This window comes from Chinchilla lanigera, unplaced genomic scaffold, assembly GCF_000276665.1.
Source record: "Chinchilla lanigera isolate Chin_1 unplaced genomic scaffold, ChiLan1.0 scaffold00083, whole genome shotgun sequence".
NCBI classification, from domain to species: Eukaryota; Metazoa; Chordata; class Mammalia; order Rodentia; family Chinchillidae; genus Chinchilla; species Chinchilla lanigera.
In genome coordinates this window covers 8900838-8915088 of record NW_004955484.1, presented here as the reverse complement: position 1 = coordinate 8915088, position 14251 = coordinate 8900838, and the positions used below count along the sequence as shown (strand labels likewise).

Here is a 14251-nt window from a genome sequence, read left to right as displayed (position 1 = left end):
AATCTGGGATTAGTATTAAACATAAACTAGAAAAGACAGGAAATTGAAGTACTACCCCCTCTTTGGCGAAAGTCAGCTGCTTCTGTGTGTCACAGGCCGGAGTAAATGGCCAAAACAAAATCACAAGGATTCTTCCTGCCTCCATGAAGTACTCAGGACAGTTCACATCATGTTACTTCTGCCACTCAAGGGACAAATGGAGTCAGGACCATAATCTGGAAACCATCAGCTCTTGGTTGAGGTTTCTGCTTAACAACCGTGCCCATCCCAAGACTGTGCCTGAGCCACTGGACAGAAAATAGCTGGAAGAGGGCTAAGCTGGCAGAGGAGGACCATCAGCAGGGCCCAGAGCATTCTATTAACTCAAGCTGTTGTCAACTTAGGGCTATAAACTCAGACATCTTAACTATATTTCCTATTTGTTCAGAAATCACCTCAACCATGTTCTACATGGGAAGCCACTTGAAGACTTTGATCTCTAACATAGTAAAGTAACAAAGGAGCCAGGGTTAGTAGTACATGTGTCCCAGTACCTGCCTGAGTCCCAGGCAAGCGGGCAAAGGCCAATGGGAGCAAGAGCTACTGAGGCGTATCCCCAGTGAGACCAAGCTCAGGTCAATTGGTTTTGACAGCAAACAGTTCAAATTCCATGAGTGACAATCTCTTGCCAATTAATTTTTGGAATGGAAGCTCACATGATCTGAGCCCAACAGCTACCTTTCAGGATCTTCCTCCCAGGTTCTCTTGAGAGAGACGCACAGAAAACAAAGTCATCCCCAGGCTCTCAGTTGCCACCATGACTCTAGTAGATCAGGATGGATCAGGAGAGCAAAACAAATGTTCTCTCAAAACAGTGACTCACCAGGAAGTCTGTTCATGTTGACACCTTGAGCCGAGAGTCCTATTCCCATGTACCTTCGAAAAAGCATACACAAAATTCTTGGTTATTAAAATGATTATGCATCTCTCTTCTCAAACAGTACTTGGTAAAAGACAAAACAAAAAAATGGGAAAATAATGAATGTTGACTCTTTTACTAGTGGCTCTCAGAGAACCTCTACATTTTGATTTTCTAATAGAAAGGACTTGAAGGCTTTGCAGCTGGCGAAACACGAAGTAGTGTGTATAATCATGTCCCACCGGCTTTGGCTTCAGAGTAAAGTGTCCTGAAATCATGGCATCCAGTCCCTTGGCCTTCTGGCTCCAGCTAAGCCAACAGAACCTACTCCTAGGAAGTACCTAAAGTAAGTAGCTCACCTTTAGGTAATGACTGGCAGGGTAATTCCAGGTCAAACCCACAGGGATAAGCCACTCTGTAGCAAGAAGCTCAAGACTCCTCACACAGCTTCTTTTCTGGGTGTTTCAAAACTCGTATCTTCCACCATGTGCATTCCCTGCTGGCCTCCCAAACCATGCAAAGCTGGAGGGTGGTGAGATGTGACCCCTCCCACGAGACTGCTACTCCTCTCACCCCAGGTGCCTAAGCAACTAAGTCACTCACAGCAGGGTGCAACCTGAGGTGGAGGATCGTCAAAGATGTTTTAGTGGTGTTCATGAGAAGTAGGTCAAAAGAGGAAATAAGTGCTTCTTTAACCTAATTTTGTTTTGTTTTTAAACAAGGTCATGCTATATAGTCTAGGGCCTTGAATTCACTATGCAGTCCAGACTTGCCTTGAGCTCACAATCTTCCTGCTTCAGCCTCCCAGGTGCTGGGATCACACGTGTACCACTGCACTTAGCTCTCTAAATTTTTATAGTATACAAAAAAACCCCACATATTTCTCCAAGAACTTCAAAATAAGAGAAACAAGTTATTATCTTCTAAGAATAAAATAGTAGAAGCCTACACAACATGCTTGATTCTAATCACAGATGAGCATCAACAGGTAGCTGAGAAATCTAGAATGCTCAAAACATCCAAAAGGTTAGCAAGGAAGCTGAGGTATAATTTTACAGTTACATAACAACAATGTGAATGCACTTAATGTCATTGAACTGTACATTCAAAAATGGTTACTATGAAGCTGGGAGTGCATGCTTGGAATCACAGCATTCAAGAGGCAGGAGGATCACAAGTTTGAGGCCAGCCTGGGTTACTTAGTGAGTTCAGGGCCAGCCTAGGACATTGCAAGACCATCTCAAACAAAAAGTTAAAATGAACCAGGGGTGATGGTACACGTCTGCAATTCCAACTCCTTGGGAATGTAAGGCAGGAGGATCTCAAGATCAAGGCCAGCCTGGACAACCTGGCAAGACTGTCTCAGAATAAAATAAAATTAAACAAAATGGCTAGGGATGCACCTGCACTTCCTGGGTTCAACCTCCACTACTGCAGGAGAGGAGGTTTAAAATAGTAAATTTCATGTAGATATATTTTATTATACAATTTAAAGTTTTTATTGAGCCAGGTGAGCCAAGGTGTGGTGCTACATTCCTACAATCCCAGCACCCAAGAGGCTGAGGCAGCAGGACTGTCACGAGTTCAAGGCCAGCCTGAACTACACAGCAAGGCTGTCTCAAAAAGCTTAAAAAACAAACTATATTTATAAATAAATACATACATACACTCATTTTATTGAAAAAAATAACACAGGGTTACCTTAATTTGCCTATTTCGAAGTAGCTATATCTTCTCATCCTGACTGTCTCTATTGTAATTTTGCAAAGGACCTTCCAATACATTTCCCCATCTTAGAAAATTTCTTCTTCCCCTGGGTGGCTCAATGCACCCATGTCTCTGTTACCTAATACTCCAAAGGTTCCTCAAGCCCCAGGGCCTCCACCTCTTCCAGTCTCTTAGCTGTACCACTGGATTTTGGAAGAACACTCCCTACCACCCAATAGAAGACCAGGCAAGGTGGGGAGGCTTTGACCCACTCATCTTTTTTCTGAAACCAGCAATCCCCATAATGCTGGGCAGGGACCAAGAAAAGAGACCAATACATGGCCCTGATAACTTGGTTAACAGGACTAGAGAGAGAATGCGGGAAAAAGGAAAAGAAATACCTTCAAAAAGGGAAGCTCTATGATCCAAACAAAGTTTGTTTTCTTTGCTTTAAGTAGCATTTGGGACACAGTCTTGGATTTTTAAAGGTCAGAGATATGACTGGGTGTGGTATTATACACCTGTAATTCCAGCACTAGGGAGGCTGAGGCAGGTGGATTATAAATTCGAGGACAACCTGAGGAACAGCCTGTGTGACCTTGTCTCAAAATAAGAAATTAAATAGAAAGAGATGTGGCTCAGCATTCTCTGGTTTCAATCTCCGGTATTGTAGAATAAATAAATAAAGATAAAAATTTAAAAAGGTCAGCCAGGCATGGTGGCACACACCTCTAACCTCAGCACTTAGGAGGCTGAGGCAGGAGGATGCAAGTTCAAGGCCAGCCTAGGTTACAGTGATTTCAAGCCAATCCAAACTACATAGTAAGACCCTGAATCAACCAATCAATCAATCAGGTCAAAGATACGGTCCAATATACAGTCTGCAGTTCTACAGAATAGCTCAGCCCTTCGAGAAACATATAAACTGCCTGCCAGAAGGGGCCAACTACAAGGACCATCAGGAGAGGCTATTGTAAGACTGCTGGCAGGATTCCCATTAGAATAAAGCCTGAGTATTTTCCCAGAAAAACAGTGGCCCAAATAATTAGTTTCCTGACTTTATATGGCAGAGGCTGCCAAAAGCTATTCTCTATTCCCTCAGTGTCTCAGCTGACCAAGCAACAGATGATCCCAATGGCCACAGTCATCAATCCAACCTGCACAAGTGCAACACAGTCAGGGATTTCCCTGACTTGGATGCCAACCCTGTCCAGAGGAGCCTAGATCTGTGTTCAATACAAAGTGTGGTCCCACTCCCAAAGTACAGGTTTGCTGACATTAAGGTGGGGACTTACATTTGGAGTATATCTGCTTCCTTAGTGACCCCTGACCGCTTAAAGCTAGTGCAAATAGAGTAAGTCAAGGGTTACCCAGGAAAGGTCAGGCTTGATCACATAGACAACAGGGCTCTATGATTCTGCAGGGCTCAAACGAATGGGGAACCACTGTGCTCAAAACACAAGCTGCTTAAGGAGCCAGCGATATAGCTTAATGGTAGAGCATTTGCTGAGTATGAGGCCCGAGGTTTGACCCTCAGCTGTACAAAAAACCAAACAAGTTGCTTAGGCCTCCCAATTGGAGAAGCATCTTCTACCTGTAGCAGGTAGCCCTCACACCTTCCTATAGACTCTCTGCTCCAGGTGGGATGGTGTTTCCTAGCAGGTGGCTTGGGAGCCTCTGTAGAAATCCAGGCCTCATAACTTGAGAATTTGAGTGGACAAGCTAAGGGAAGAGCTGCCAGAGGAACCCAACACCCATTTACATTTGGGACACACGCCACCTCTAGGTATCAGTGACACAGGGAGAAGATCCACAGGACCCTACCTTGCATAATCAAATGAATTCAGGGCTGCATCAAGATCCAAGGGAAATAACCTCCAACTCTTCAAATAGTAGGTGACACAAAATCTTTTCTAACAGTAGAATATTTCAAAACTAAAGGAAGAATGTATATACTCTTATTGTCTAACTAGAACTAGCAATAGTACTTGAACATTATTATCCAAGGAATCAAAGATAAGGAAAGCAGATTTAGAAAGAACGACATATGAAGACCCTGTGAAGGGGGCTGGGGATTTAGCACAGCGGCACAGCGCCTGCCTGGCAAGCTCAAGGTCGTGAGTTCGATTCCCGGTACCGGGAAAAAAAAAAAAAAGAAGACCCTGTGAAGCCCAGTGTGATGACGCATGCCTGTAATTCTAACACTTAGAAGGCTGAGGTAGGAGGACCACAAGTTCAAGGTCAGCCCGGGCGAGTCCTATCTCAAAAAGCAAAAAAGAAAAAATCTAGGCATGGTGACACATGCCTATAACCACAGCACTCTGGGAGGCTGAGACAGAAGAATCACAAGTCAAAGCCCAGCCTGGGCAACCTAGGGATTTTGCAAAAGCCTGTCTCAAAACAAAAAATAGGGCCAGGATATAGTTCAGTGCAAAGGCCCTGGGTTTAAGCCCAAGCATGGTGGTGGAGGGGCAGAATCATCTTTACACACAGATAACCTGTTCTATACATAGAAAATCCCAAATTACACACATACACACATATACCACTAGAGCTTGTAAATTATCTTACCCCTCAACTCTCAGTTGTGTTCTTACACATTAACAAGTGAGCAATCCAGAAAAGAAATTAAGAAAACAATTCCACTTATAATAGCATCAAAAAGAGTAAAATATTTGAAACCAGGCATGGTAGTACACACCTGCAATCCCAGCACTTGGAAGGCTAAGACAGGAGGATAGTGAGTTGAAGCATGCCTGGGTTACACAGTAAATTTAAGGCTGACCTGGACTACACAGCAAGAGCCTGTCTTAAAACAAAAGAATAAAAATGAATTTAACCAATGAGGTAAAAGATCTAGATAGTGAAAACTGTATAGTGCTGCTAAAAGAAATTAAAGACACAAATTCAGAGATCCTCTGATCATGAACTGGAAAGCTTAATTTTGTTAAGAAGTCAATATGACCCCAAACAATATACAGATTCAACACCATCTCTATCAAAACCATCTCTATCCCGATGATGTTTTCTGCAGAAATAGAAAAATCTATGTGGAATCTCAGGACATTAAATGGCCAAAGCAATCTTCAAAAAGAAGCACAAAGTTGGAGAATGAATCATATTTCCTGATTGCAAAAATTACTACAAAGCACTGGTATTCAAAACAGTGTGGGTGGCTGGGTGTGGTGGCACACACCTGTAATCCCAGCACTTGGGAGGCTGAAGCAGGAGGATTGCCATAAATTCAAAGCCATCTTGAACTATATAGCAAGACCCTGTATCCAAAAAAAACCCAAAAAACAGTATGGGAGTGCATAAAGACAGACATATAAACCAATGGAATAGAATGGAAACAGAAAGCACAAAATTAAATCCTCTATACAGTAAGTTGATAGTGACAAAAGTGTCAAGACCATTCAAAGGGAAGTTATATGGTAGTTTTTTTTTTCAACAGTGATAGACATCTGAAAAACCATAAGCAAAAAAACACAGACATGCCAGGCACAGTTGTATGCAGTTGTAGTCCTAGCACTCTGGGAAGATCTCAAATTTGAGACCAGCCTGGGAAATTTAGTGAGAACCTGTCTCAAAATAAATAAAAAGGGATTCAATAGTAGAGCACTTGCCTAGCATGTGCAGGATACAAAGTTCAATACCCAGTACTGCAAACACACACACACACACACACACACATACACACACGAGATACCATTTCATACTTTTTTTTTTTGTCTTTTTGAGACAGGGTCTCACTATGCAGTTCAGGTTGGCCTTGAGCTCACTTTGTAACCCAGGCTGGTCTCGAACTCACAATGATCCTCCTGCCTCAGCCTCCCGAGTGCTGGGATTACAGGCGTGCGCCACCATGCCTGGCTATCATTTCATACCTTTTAAACTGCCAAGAATAACACAGTAAGGATAGAGCATAATGAAAACCCAAACTCGAACATGTTCTCCTGGACACACTGTTGTGTCTCTGCATCTAAGTGAGGCAGGAAAGTAGGATGTGGCAAAGCTGGTTGGAGAAGTAAGTGTGACCAGATTCCAGGAAATACACACCAAATAATTCCCAAAGCCCCATATATGGAGTTCTCATGGATTCCCATGACAAGTGGAAAAATAGAGATGGAACGCCATTAAACACATGTTACCATGGCTTTCCTCACAGTAGCCTGCCCTGTATTCCCCAGGATGTAACTTTAGTTTGATTTTTATCTTGTTTTCCTCTCTTTTATTCAGACCAAGTTTGCTCCACAGAGCCAGTTTCTCCTTTACCCTTCACTTTTCAAATAACCTTGTCACTATTTTTGCTTGTCCTGTTCAATTCTTTGCTCAAGATGAGAAGAACCTGGAAGCCAAGAGGCAAACACCCCAAAAACCTGGTATACATAAAGAAGAGTGACACTAGGAGGCCAAATGACACTATATCTCCTCTGGTGACCTCTGGAGACACTGAAAATGACTGCTGGGTCCCTACTAAAGCTGACTAATTCAGCAAAAACAGGCAGATCTGTTTCTCTTTAGAGAGATCCTGAGATTATCCAATGCCTCCCATCAAGATCCTCTGTGCCAGTACAGTATTAGGACACAAGTGAGGGGATCTGGACTCAGTCCTACCACTGTCAAGTCAAGGGCAAGCCACAGAACCAAGGTGCTTGACTCAAAGAAGAGATTCCTTGAGAAAGTAAAGGCCAAGCTAAGACCCAGTAAAGGAGACGAAAGGTTAATCAAGGGTGCACAAGGTGTAGAAGCAGCAAAATGTGCAGGGCACAGAGGTAAGAAAGCGACACATGATCAAGGAACTGGGGGTTCTGTGTGGATGGGTCACAGGCTGGGTGGACCTAAAAAGTGCCAGAGCGGGAGCAGGGAAACAGGCTGTACACTGGCAGCCTCCAAGCAAGCTTAAGGAGTTTGTACTTCCCAGGCGGTCAATGGGAAGCCACAGAAGGGGTGTGGCACAGCTGATCAAACAGCCACTCTGTAGAAAATGGATTTGAAGAAGCAGAACAGGATACTCCCAAAGCCATCCTGGTGGAAAATGACAAGGGCTGGACAAGGATAGGAGCAGGAGGGATGGAATAATGTGGAGCTCGCCAGGCACTCTTTAGAACACAGTGAACTGACGGGGTGGGGGAGGGGCTGGAGCGGCTCAGAACACTCCCCAGCAAAACCAGTCACCAAGTCAATTCTCTGAGACTCACTTGGAAATTTTGGAGGCAAAGTACTTGGGCAGAGTAGCACTGACACTGTGCAAACCACTGAATGAAAAACATACCTGCAAGAAGCAAATATACTAGACATTCTCAGATTCAAATCTCACCTCTACCTCCAAGTTCACCATGAGCCCAAGGGCACGTCACTTGGCCTCTCAGGGCCTGCTTCAGAGTCAACTATTTCCACAGAGCCCTCAGTGTAGCCACTCACCAGGATCAATCAGATGGAGGACTTGGGCTGGTGCTGGGGTGGGGGTGGGGAGACAGATGGTGGATGATTGTATAACCCTATTCTGTTTACTAGTTTATGAACTGGAAGTCCTTCCAGCAGTGGAAGCTGGTAAAGTAGCCCACCCTCAAAGGCCTGGATCTTGGGACAATTAAAAACAAATGCCTGGCCGGGTGTGGCAGCACACACCTGTAATCCCAGTGCTTGGGAGGCTGAAGCAAGAGGATCATCTTGGGAGGCCAGTGTGGGGTACATACTGAGTTCAAGACCAGCCTGCAATGCCTATCATGACTTGTCTCAAAAACCAAACAAATACTTGAGCAGTGGGTATAGTGGTACACGCCTAGAATCCCAGCACTAAGAAGCTGAGGCAGGATTTTGAGTTCAAAGCCAGCCTGGGCTACACAGGGAATTCAAGGCCAGTCTGGACTACATAATGAGCCTTTGTTTCAAACATCTCTCCCTAAAAAAATGCCTGTTTACATGGGATTGCCAAGGAGAAAGGAGATGAGCATTTGCTCCCTTGCTGGTAACAGAATAGACTATGCTAGGAACACAGACAAGTAACGGGCGGTCTTCTGGTGACAGAGACAGGAGGAAAACAGCTAAAGCTCCTACTCCCTAAGCAGGAGACAGTCTGGAGACTAGAATACAGAGCAGTTTAGAGAGTAGTCTGGCTCTCCAACACTTCACTTTTTCATAGGGCTTTCTTTTCAGGCAGCAGGATAGATCTAAGGAGTCTGTGGTGGGGTGGAGGGTTATTTACTCCAGAGCACAAGTGACAGCAAGGTCAATCCACCTGATTCATCCCTTCTTCTTTGGCTTTTTTTGTTTTGTTTTGTTTTTTCTCCGGTACCAGGAACCGAGCTCACGACCTTGTGCTTGCCAGGCAGGCGCTTTTGCCGCTGAGCTAAATCCCCAGCCCCTCATCCCTTCTTCTATACGACAGCAACATGGAGAGGAAATACTTCATACAGAAGTCAGCCAGCCCGGAAGTACAGAGGGACAACAGACAAGCTCTTTGTGGCACTAGGGCCATGTGTTGGCCTCTAACTTCTCAGTTTCTACCTTTCACTGCCAAAACCACAGTGCAAAGCTGGAGCTACAAGAACAGTCACTCTGGCCCCCACATGGCTGCAGAGAGAAGAAGGCACCAAGTGGGCACTTGGGGTCAAGCTGGGTAGAGATCCACCAGACAGCCACATGGGAAGGAGCAGCCACACCTATAAGTGGGCAGCAAAGGCCTCAGCCAACCACACCCAAAGCAGGTGGCTGATCACATAGCCAGGCCTACCATACTACCCACCTGGGGGCGGGTTGGGGGGAGCTGTCAAACTGAGGCCCTGGAAAAGGACTGCCTTGATTTTTTTTTCTTTCTTTTTGTCTTTCTGACGCAGGGTCTCACTGTGCAGTTCAGGCTGGCCCTGAACTCACTTTGTAGCCCAGGTTGGCCTCGAATTTGCAGCAATCCTTCTGCCTCGGCCTCCCGAGTGCTGGGATTACAAGCACGTACCATCATACCCAGCAGGTTTGCCTTGAGAATACAGTAGCAACTTCTGGGGCCTAAGCTGCCCACCACCCACTTCTGCCCTCTCTGTCCCCCACAAGCAATCATGGCCACCTGAAGAGATTTGAGTACACTCACCAGCTTGGACTGTTTTTGTTTGTTTTCTCATTGGTTTTCCAGATTGTTCTGTGGCACTGGGGACTGACCCCAGGGCCCTTACATCTTACCCTGTCCTTTTAATTTACTTTTTAATGTTGAAGAAAAGTCTTGCTAAAATGCATGGGCTGGGCTCCAAATTGTGATCTTCCTATACTGGCCTCTCAGAGTGCTGGGATTACAGGCATGCACACCACACCTGGCCTGCACCACCACATCTGACCCCAGACTTTTTTATTTTTTATTTTAAAACAGGGTCTGGATAAATTGCCCGGGCATGCCTCAAACTTGCACTCCTGCCTCAGCCTCCCAAATAGCAGGATTATAGGTGTGTTCCACCATGTCCAGTGCCTAATTTTCCATAATTAACATAGATTACTTTTATAATCATACAAAAAATCATTTTTAGGAACCAGCTAATAAAGAGTTGAATAACCCTCACCTATCCAGCTCTTTGGATCAACAATTCAGAGATGGGGGACACACTGGGAAACTTGGCTTTCATGGGCAGCTCCTCAGCCTACCAGAAACCTGAGGCCTGACAGAAAGACAGAGGCTGCATGGGAAAGAAAAGCAGACACAGTCAAAAATCCCTGCTGAGCATGGGAGCTGGGACCCGGGCTCACACGGTACTTTGTGGTCCCAAGCACAACTCAAAGCACATGCTCAGAAGACCCTGCTGCAGCACGACCCACTCAGCACAACTGCAACTTACTCCGGATTCTTCTGTGACCCAGGCAGGCCTGGTGTTGGACAGAGGACATGACCTTAGAAACCAGCCACTTGACTCTCATACCAGCCACATACACCCTCCTTTGTTGTCCTCTCCCACTAGTCCTGAGAGACAGCTGGGAGTACCCCACGCGGGGACCTCTTGGGCAGCAAGTCTGGTGTTCCCTTCTCGCCTTCAGGAAGGAAGCATTTAAAGAGTTTTAAGTGGCAAGAGTATTTCACAGCAGGGCTCAGAGGCGACATCCCAGGCTCTACATGGCTGGTCTCATGCACTCCAGCTTAATGCAGGATGGCTGGTCTTAGATTTCAAGCCACATCTCAAATTCCCTATCAGAAGAGGCCAGACCTGAGTTCCTTCTAGCTCTGACCTAGAGATGTCAATTCTTGGCAGAATAGCATCAATAATGACTTTGCTCTACTGCAAATATGCTGTACCCAGATGCAAACCCAAGATGAAGCAGACTTTGAGACAGCACTCAAAAAGTCACCAAAACCCAGGTAATGGTACATGACTATAATCTCAGCAATCTCAGAGGCTGAGAGAGATTGCAAGTTCAAGTCCAGCCTGGGCAACTTATCTATTTAGCAAGAATTATAGGTATGGTGGTACATACCTATAACCCCAGCACTCAGGATGCTAAGGCAGGAAGATTAACAAAAGTTTGAGGTCAGCCTAGGATACCAAGTGAGTTCAAAGCCAGCCTGAACTACATAGTGAGACCCTGTCTCAACACTCCCCTGCCAAAAAAAATCATACTGAGTAGCTAGGAACACATCTATAATCCCAGCACTCTGGGTGGCTGAGGTAGGAGGATCACTTCAAATTTGAGGCCAGCCTGGGCTACATAGTGAGTTCAAGGCTAACCTAAACTAACCTAAACTACATAATGAGACCCTGTCCCAATATCCCTACACACAGACAAAACGGAGGGGTTAGGGATGTAGCTCAGTGAGAAGGCGTGGGTTCAATCCTCACTGGCAAACAAACATAAAAACAAAAATCAATGTAGTAAGCATAATATAGACAAACAGTCCAACAGAACAGAACATAAAGGCCAGAAATAAACTCAACATTTATGGCCAAATTCATTTCAATGAGTGCCAAATCCATTCAATGGAGGAAAAAAATAGTCTCTTCAACAAATGAAACTGGGACAACTGGATTTCCACATGCAGGAGAATGAAATTGGACCCCTTCTCATATCATATTAAAATTAGGTCAAAAGGCTGGGGATGTAGCTCAGTGGTAGAGCACCAATAAACCCTAGCAGCAATAAAATAAATAAAATTTTAAAAATTAAAAAAACCCTAACTACAATAGCTAAACTGACCATGGTAGTACACAGCTGTAATCCCAACTACTCTGAAGGCCAAGGCAGGAGGACCTCAAGTTTAAGACCTGCTTGAGCAACTTAGTGAGTCCTGTTTCAGAATAAAAAATAAACACTGGGCATCCTGGGTTCAATCCCAAATACTGGGGGAGAAGAGACACCAACGAACACTTATGGAAAAGGTGAAAATGTTTTCAAATCATATGTCTAATAAAGGTTTGGAGGGGTTTTTTTTTTTTTTTTTGGTTTTTGGTTCTTTTTTTCAGACAGCATCTCACTATGTAATTCAGGCTGGCCTTCAACCCACTTTGTAGCTCAGGCTGGCCTTGAACTTGAAGCAATCTTTCTGCCTCAGCCTCCTAAGTGCCAGGATTGCAGGTGTGTGCCACCATACCCAGCTGGGTTTGGTATTTATAATAAATTTTAAAATTCTTGTAACTCAATAATAAAAACCCAATCACAGGGGCTGGGGATTTAGCTCAGCGGCAAAAGCGCCTGCCTGGCAAGCGCAAGGTCGTGAGTTCGGTTCCCGGTACCGGAGAAAAAAAAAAAAAAAAAAAAAAAAAAGAAAAAACCCAATCACAAACTAACAAAGGACTTGAATAGATATTTCTTCCAAGAAGACATAACAATAGTCATACGAAATAAGTACATGAAAAGATGCTTAACATCAGCTGACATAAGGAAATGCACAACAAAACCACAATGAGTTACTGCTTCACACTTAAGAATGGCTGCATCAGGAAGGAAAGAGGCAGAGAGGAAGGGAGGGAAATAACAAGTATTGGTAAGGATGTGAACAAACTGGAACCTTCATCTGATGGCTAGTGGGAATGTAAAACTGTGCAGTCACTATGGAAAACAGTTTAGTAATTCCTCAAAAAGTTACACAGACAGCTGCACAGGTGGCACATGCTTGTGATCCCAGCACTCAAATGCTGAGAAGGAGGACTGAGAGTTTGAGACCAGGCTGAGCCACATAGTGAGTTTCAGGTCACCTTGAGCTACATAGCAAGATCTGGCCCAAAAAAACAAAATAACAAACAATGAAGCCAGGCATGGTGGTGCATGTCTGTAATCCCAGCACTCAGGAGGCTGCTACAGGAGGACCATTGTGAATCCAAGGCCAGAAGGGGCTACACAGTGTGTTCAAGGCCAACCTGGACCACAGAGCAAGACTCTGTCTCAAAAGCACCAAAAAAAAAAAAAAAAAAGGTGGGGGTAGGGGAGGAAAAAAAGAAAAAGTTACATATTCTGACATACCTAGCAATTCCATTCATAGGTGTCCACACAAAATAAATGAAAAGAGGGATTCAAACAGCATGTATGCAAATGTACATAGTAGCATTATCCACAATAGCCAAAAGGTGGACATAACCCCAAGCACCCATCAACAGATGAATGGATTTAGACAATGCAGTGTATACACACATATACACACACCATGCTCACAAGAATATTAATCAGCCATAAAAGGAATGAAGTTCTGATACAGGTTACAACCCATAGGAAACTTGAAAGCCTTGTCACATGAACAACTCAGACACAAAAGGATAAATAGCACACCAGGCATGGTGCCTCACGACTGTAAACCCAGCACTTGGGAGGCTGGAGGAGAAAAATCACCTCAATTTCAAGACCAGCCTGGGCTACATAATGAGTTCAAGGCCAACCTGAGCTACACTGTGAGACCCTGTCTCAAAAATGAAAACAAACAAAAGACAAATGTCAGGGCTGGGGATATAGCTCAGTGGCATAAGCACCTGCCTGGCAAGCATGAGGTCCTGAGTTCAATTCCCAGTACCAAAAAAAAAAAAAGACAAATGTCATATGGTTCCATTTATATTAACTATATAGAACAGGCAAATTCATAGAAACAAAATAAATTACAAATAACCAAGGGCTGGGAGAAGAAAAAAGAGTTAGTGCTAAATGAGTTCAGAGTTTCTATCTGAGGGGATGGAAAAATTCTGCAAATAAATAATGGTGATGGTTGTATAACACTGTGAATGTAATTAGTATAATTTAATTATACACTTAAAGATGGATAAAATGGCCTATTTTGTTATAGGTATTCCATGACACAAACAGAGTCACACCCCTACAGCTCTGCATGTCAGCATTAGCCTCATCTGGCCTTTACTGATAAGACAAGTAGGGCCCTGGCACAGAGCTCAGTGGAAATCATCAGAGGATTCTGTATTCTGGCTTCATGTCAGGCCAGAAGAAAGAAGTCCCTCTCTGCTAGCACAGAGTAAATGAGAAGAGTGAAGAACACAGACCCAGTTCTTTTTACTTTCCATTGATTTCTTCTTAGAGGGAAAGTGAATTTTATGAGCTGGCAAGCCCACAGATGCTTCTAATAACAATCGCATAATATACATGAACCAATGACTGTGGAACTTGAACATTTCTAATTTAAGTTCTATCAATGGATGTCTCCAGATCCACAGGGCTGTGGTCGGAAGTGAAAGAGAG

The 14251-nt window shown here is 44.2% G+C and overlaps 1 protein-coding gene across 1 annotated transcript in view; it reads right to left on the bottom strand.

Annotated features, from left to right (window-relative positions):
* Ranbp10 (RAN binding protein 10) overlaps positions 1-14251 on the bottom strand; it is a 70774-nt gene that overhangs the window by 45034 nt on the left and 11489 nt on the right. The window contains exon 3 of the mRNA XM_005403623.2: positions 863-915. Coding sequence (XP_005403680.1) covers positions 863-915 — 53 coding nt within the window. The remainder of the gene's footprint in view (positions 1-862; positions 916-14251) is intronic.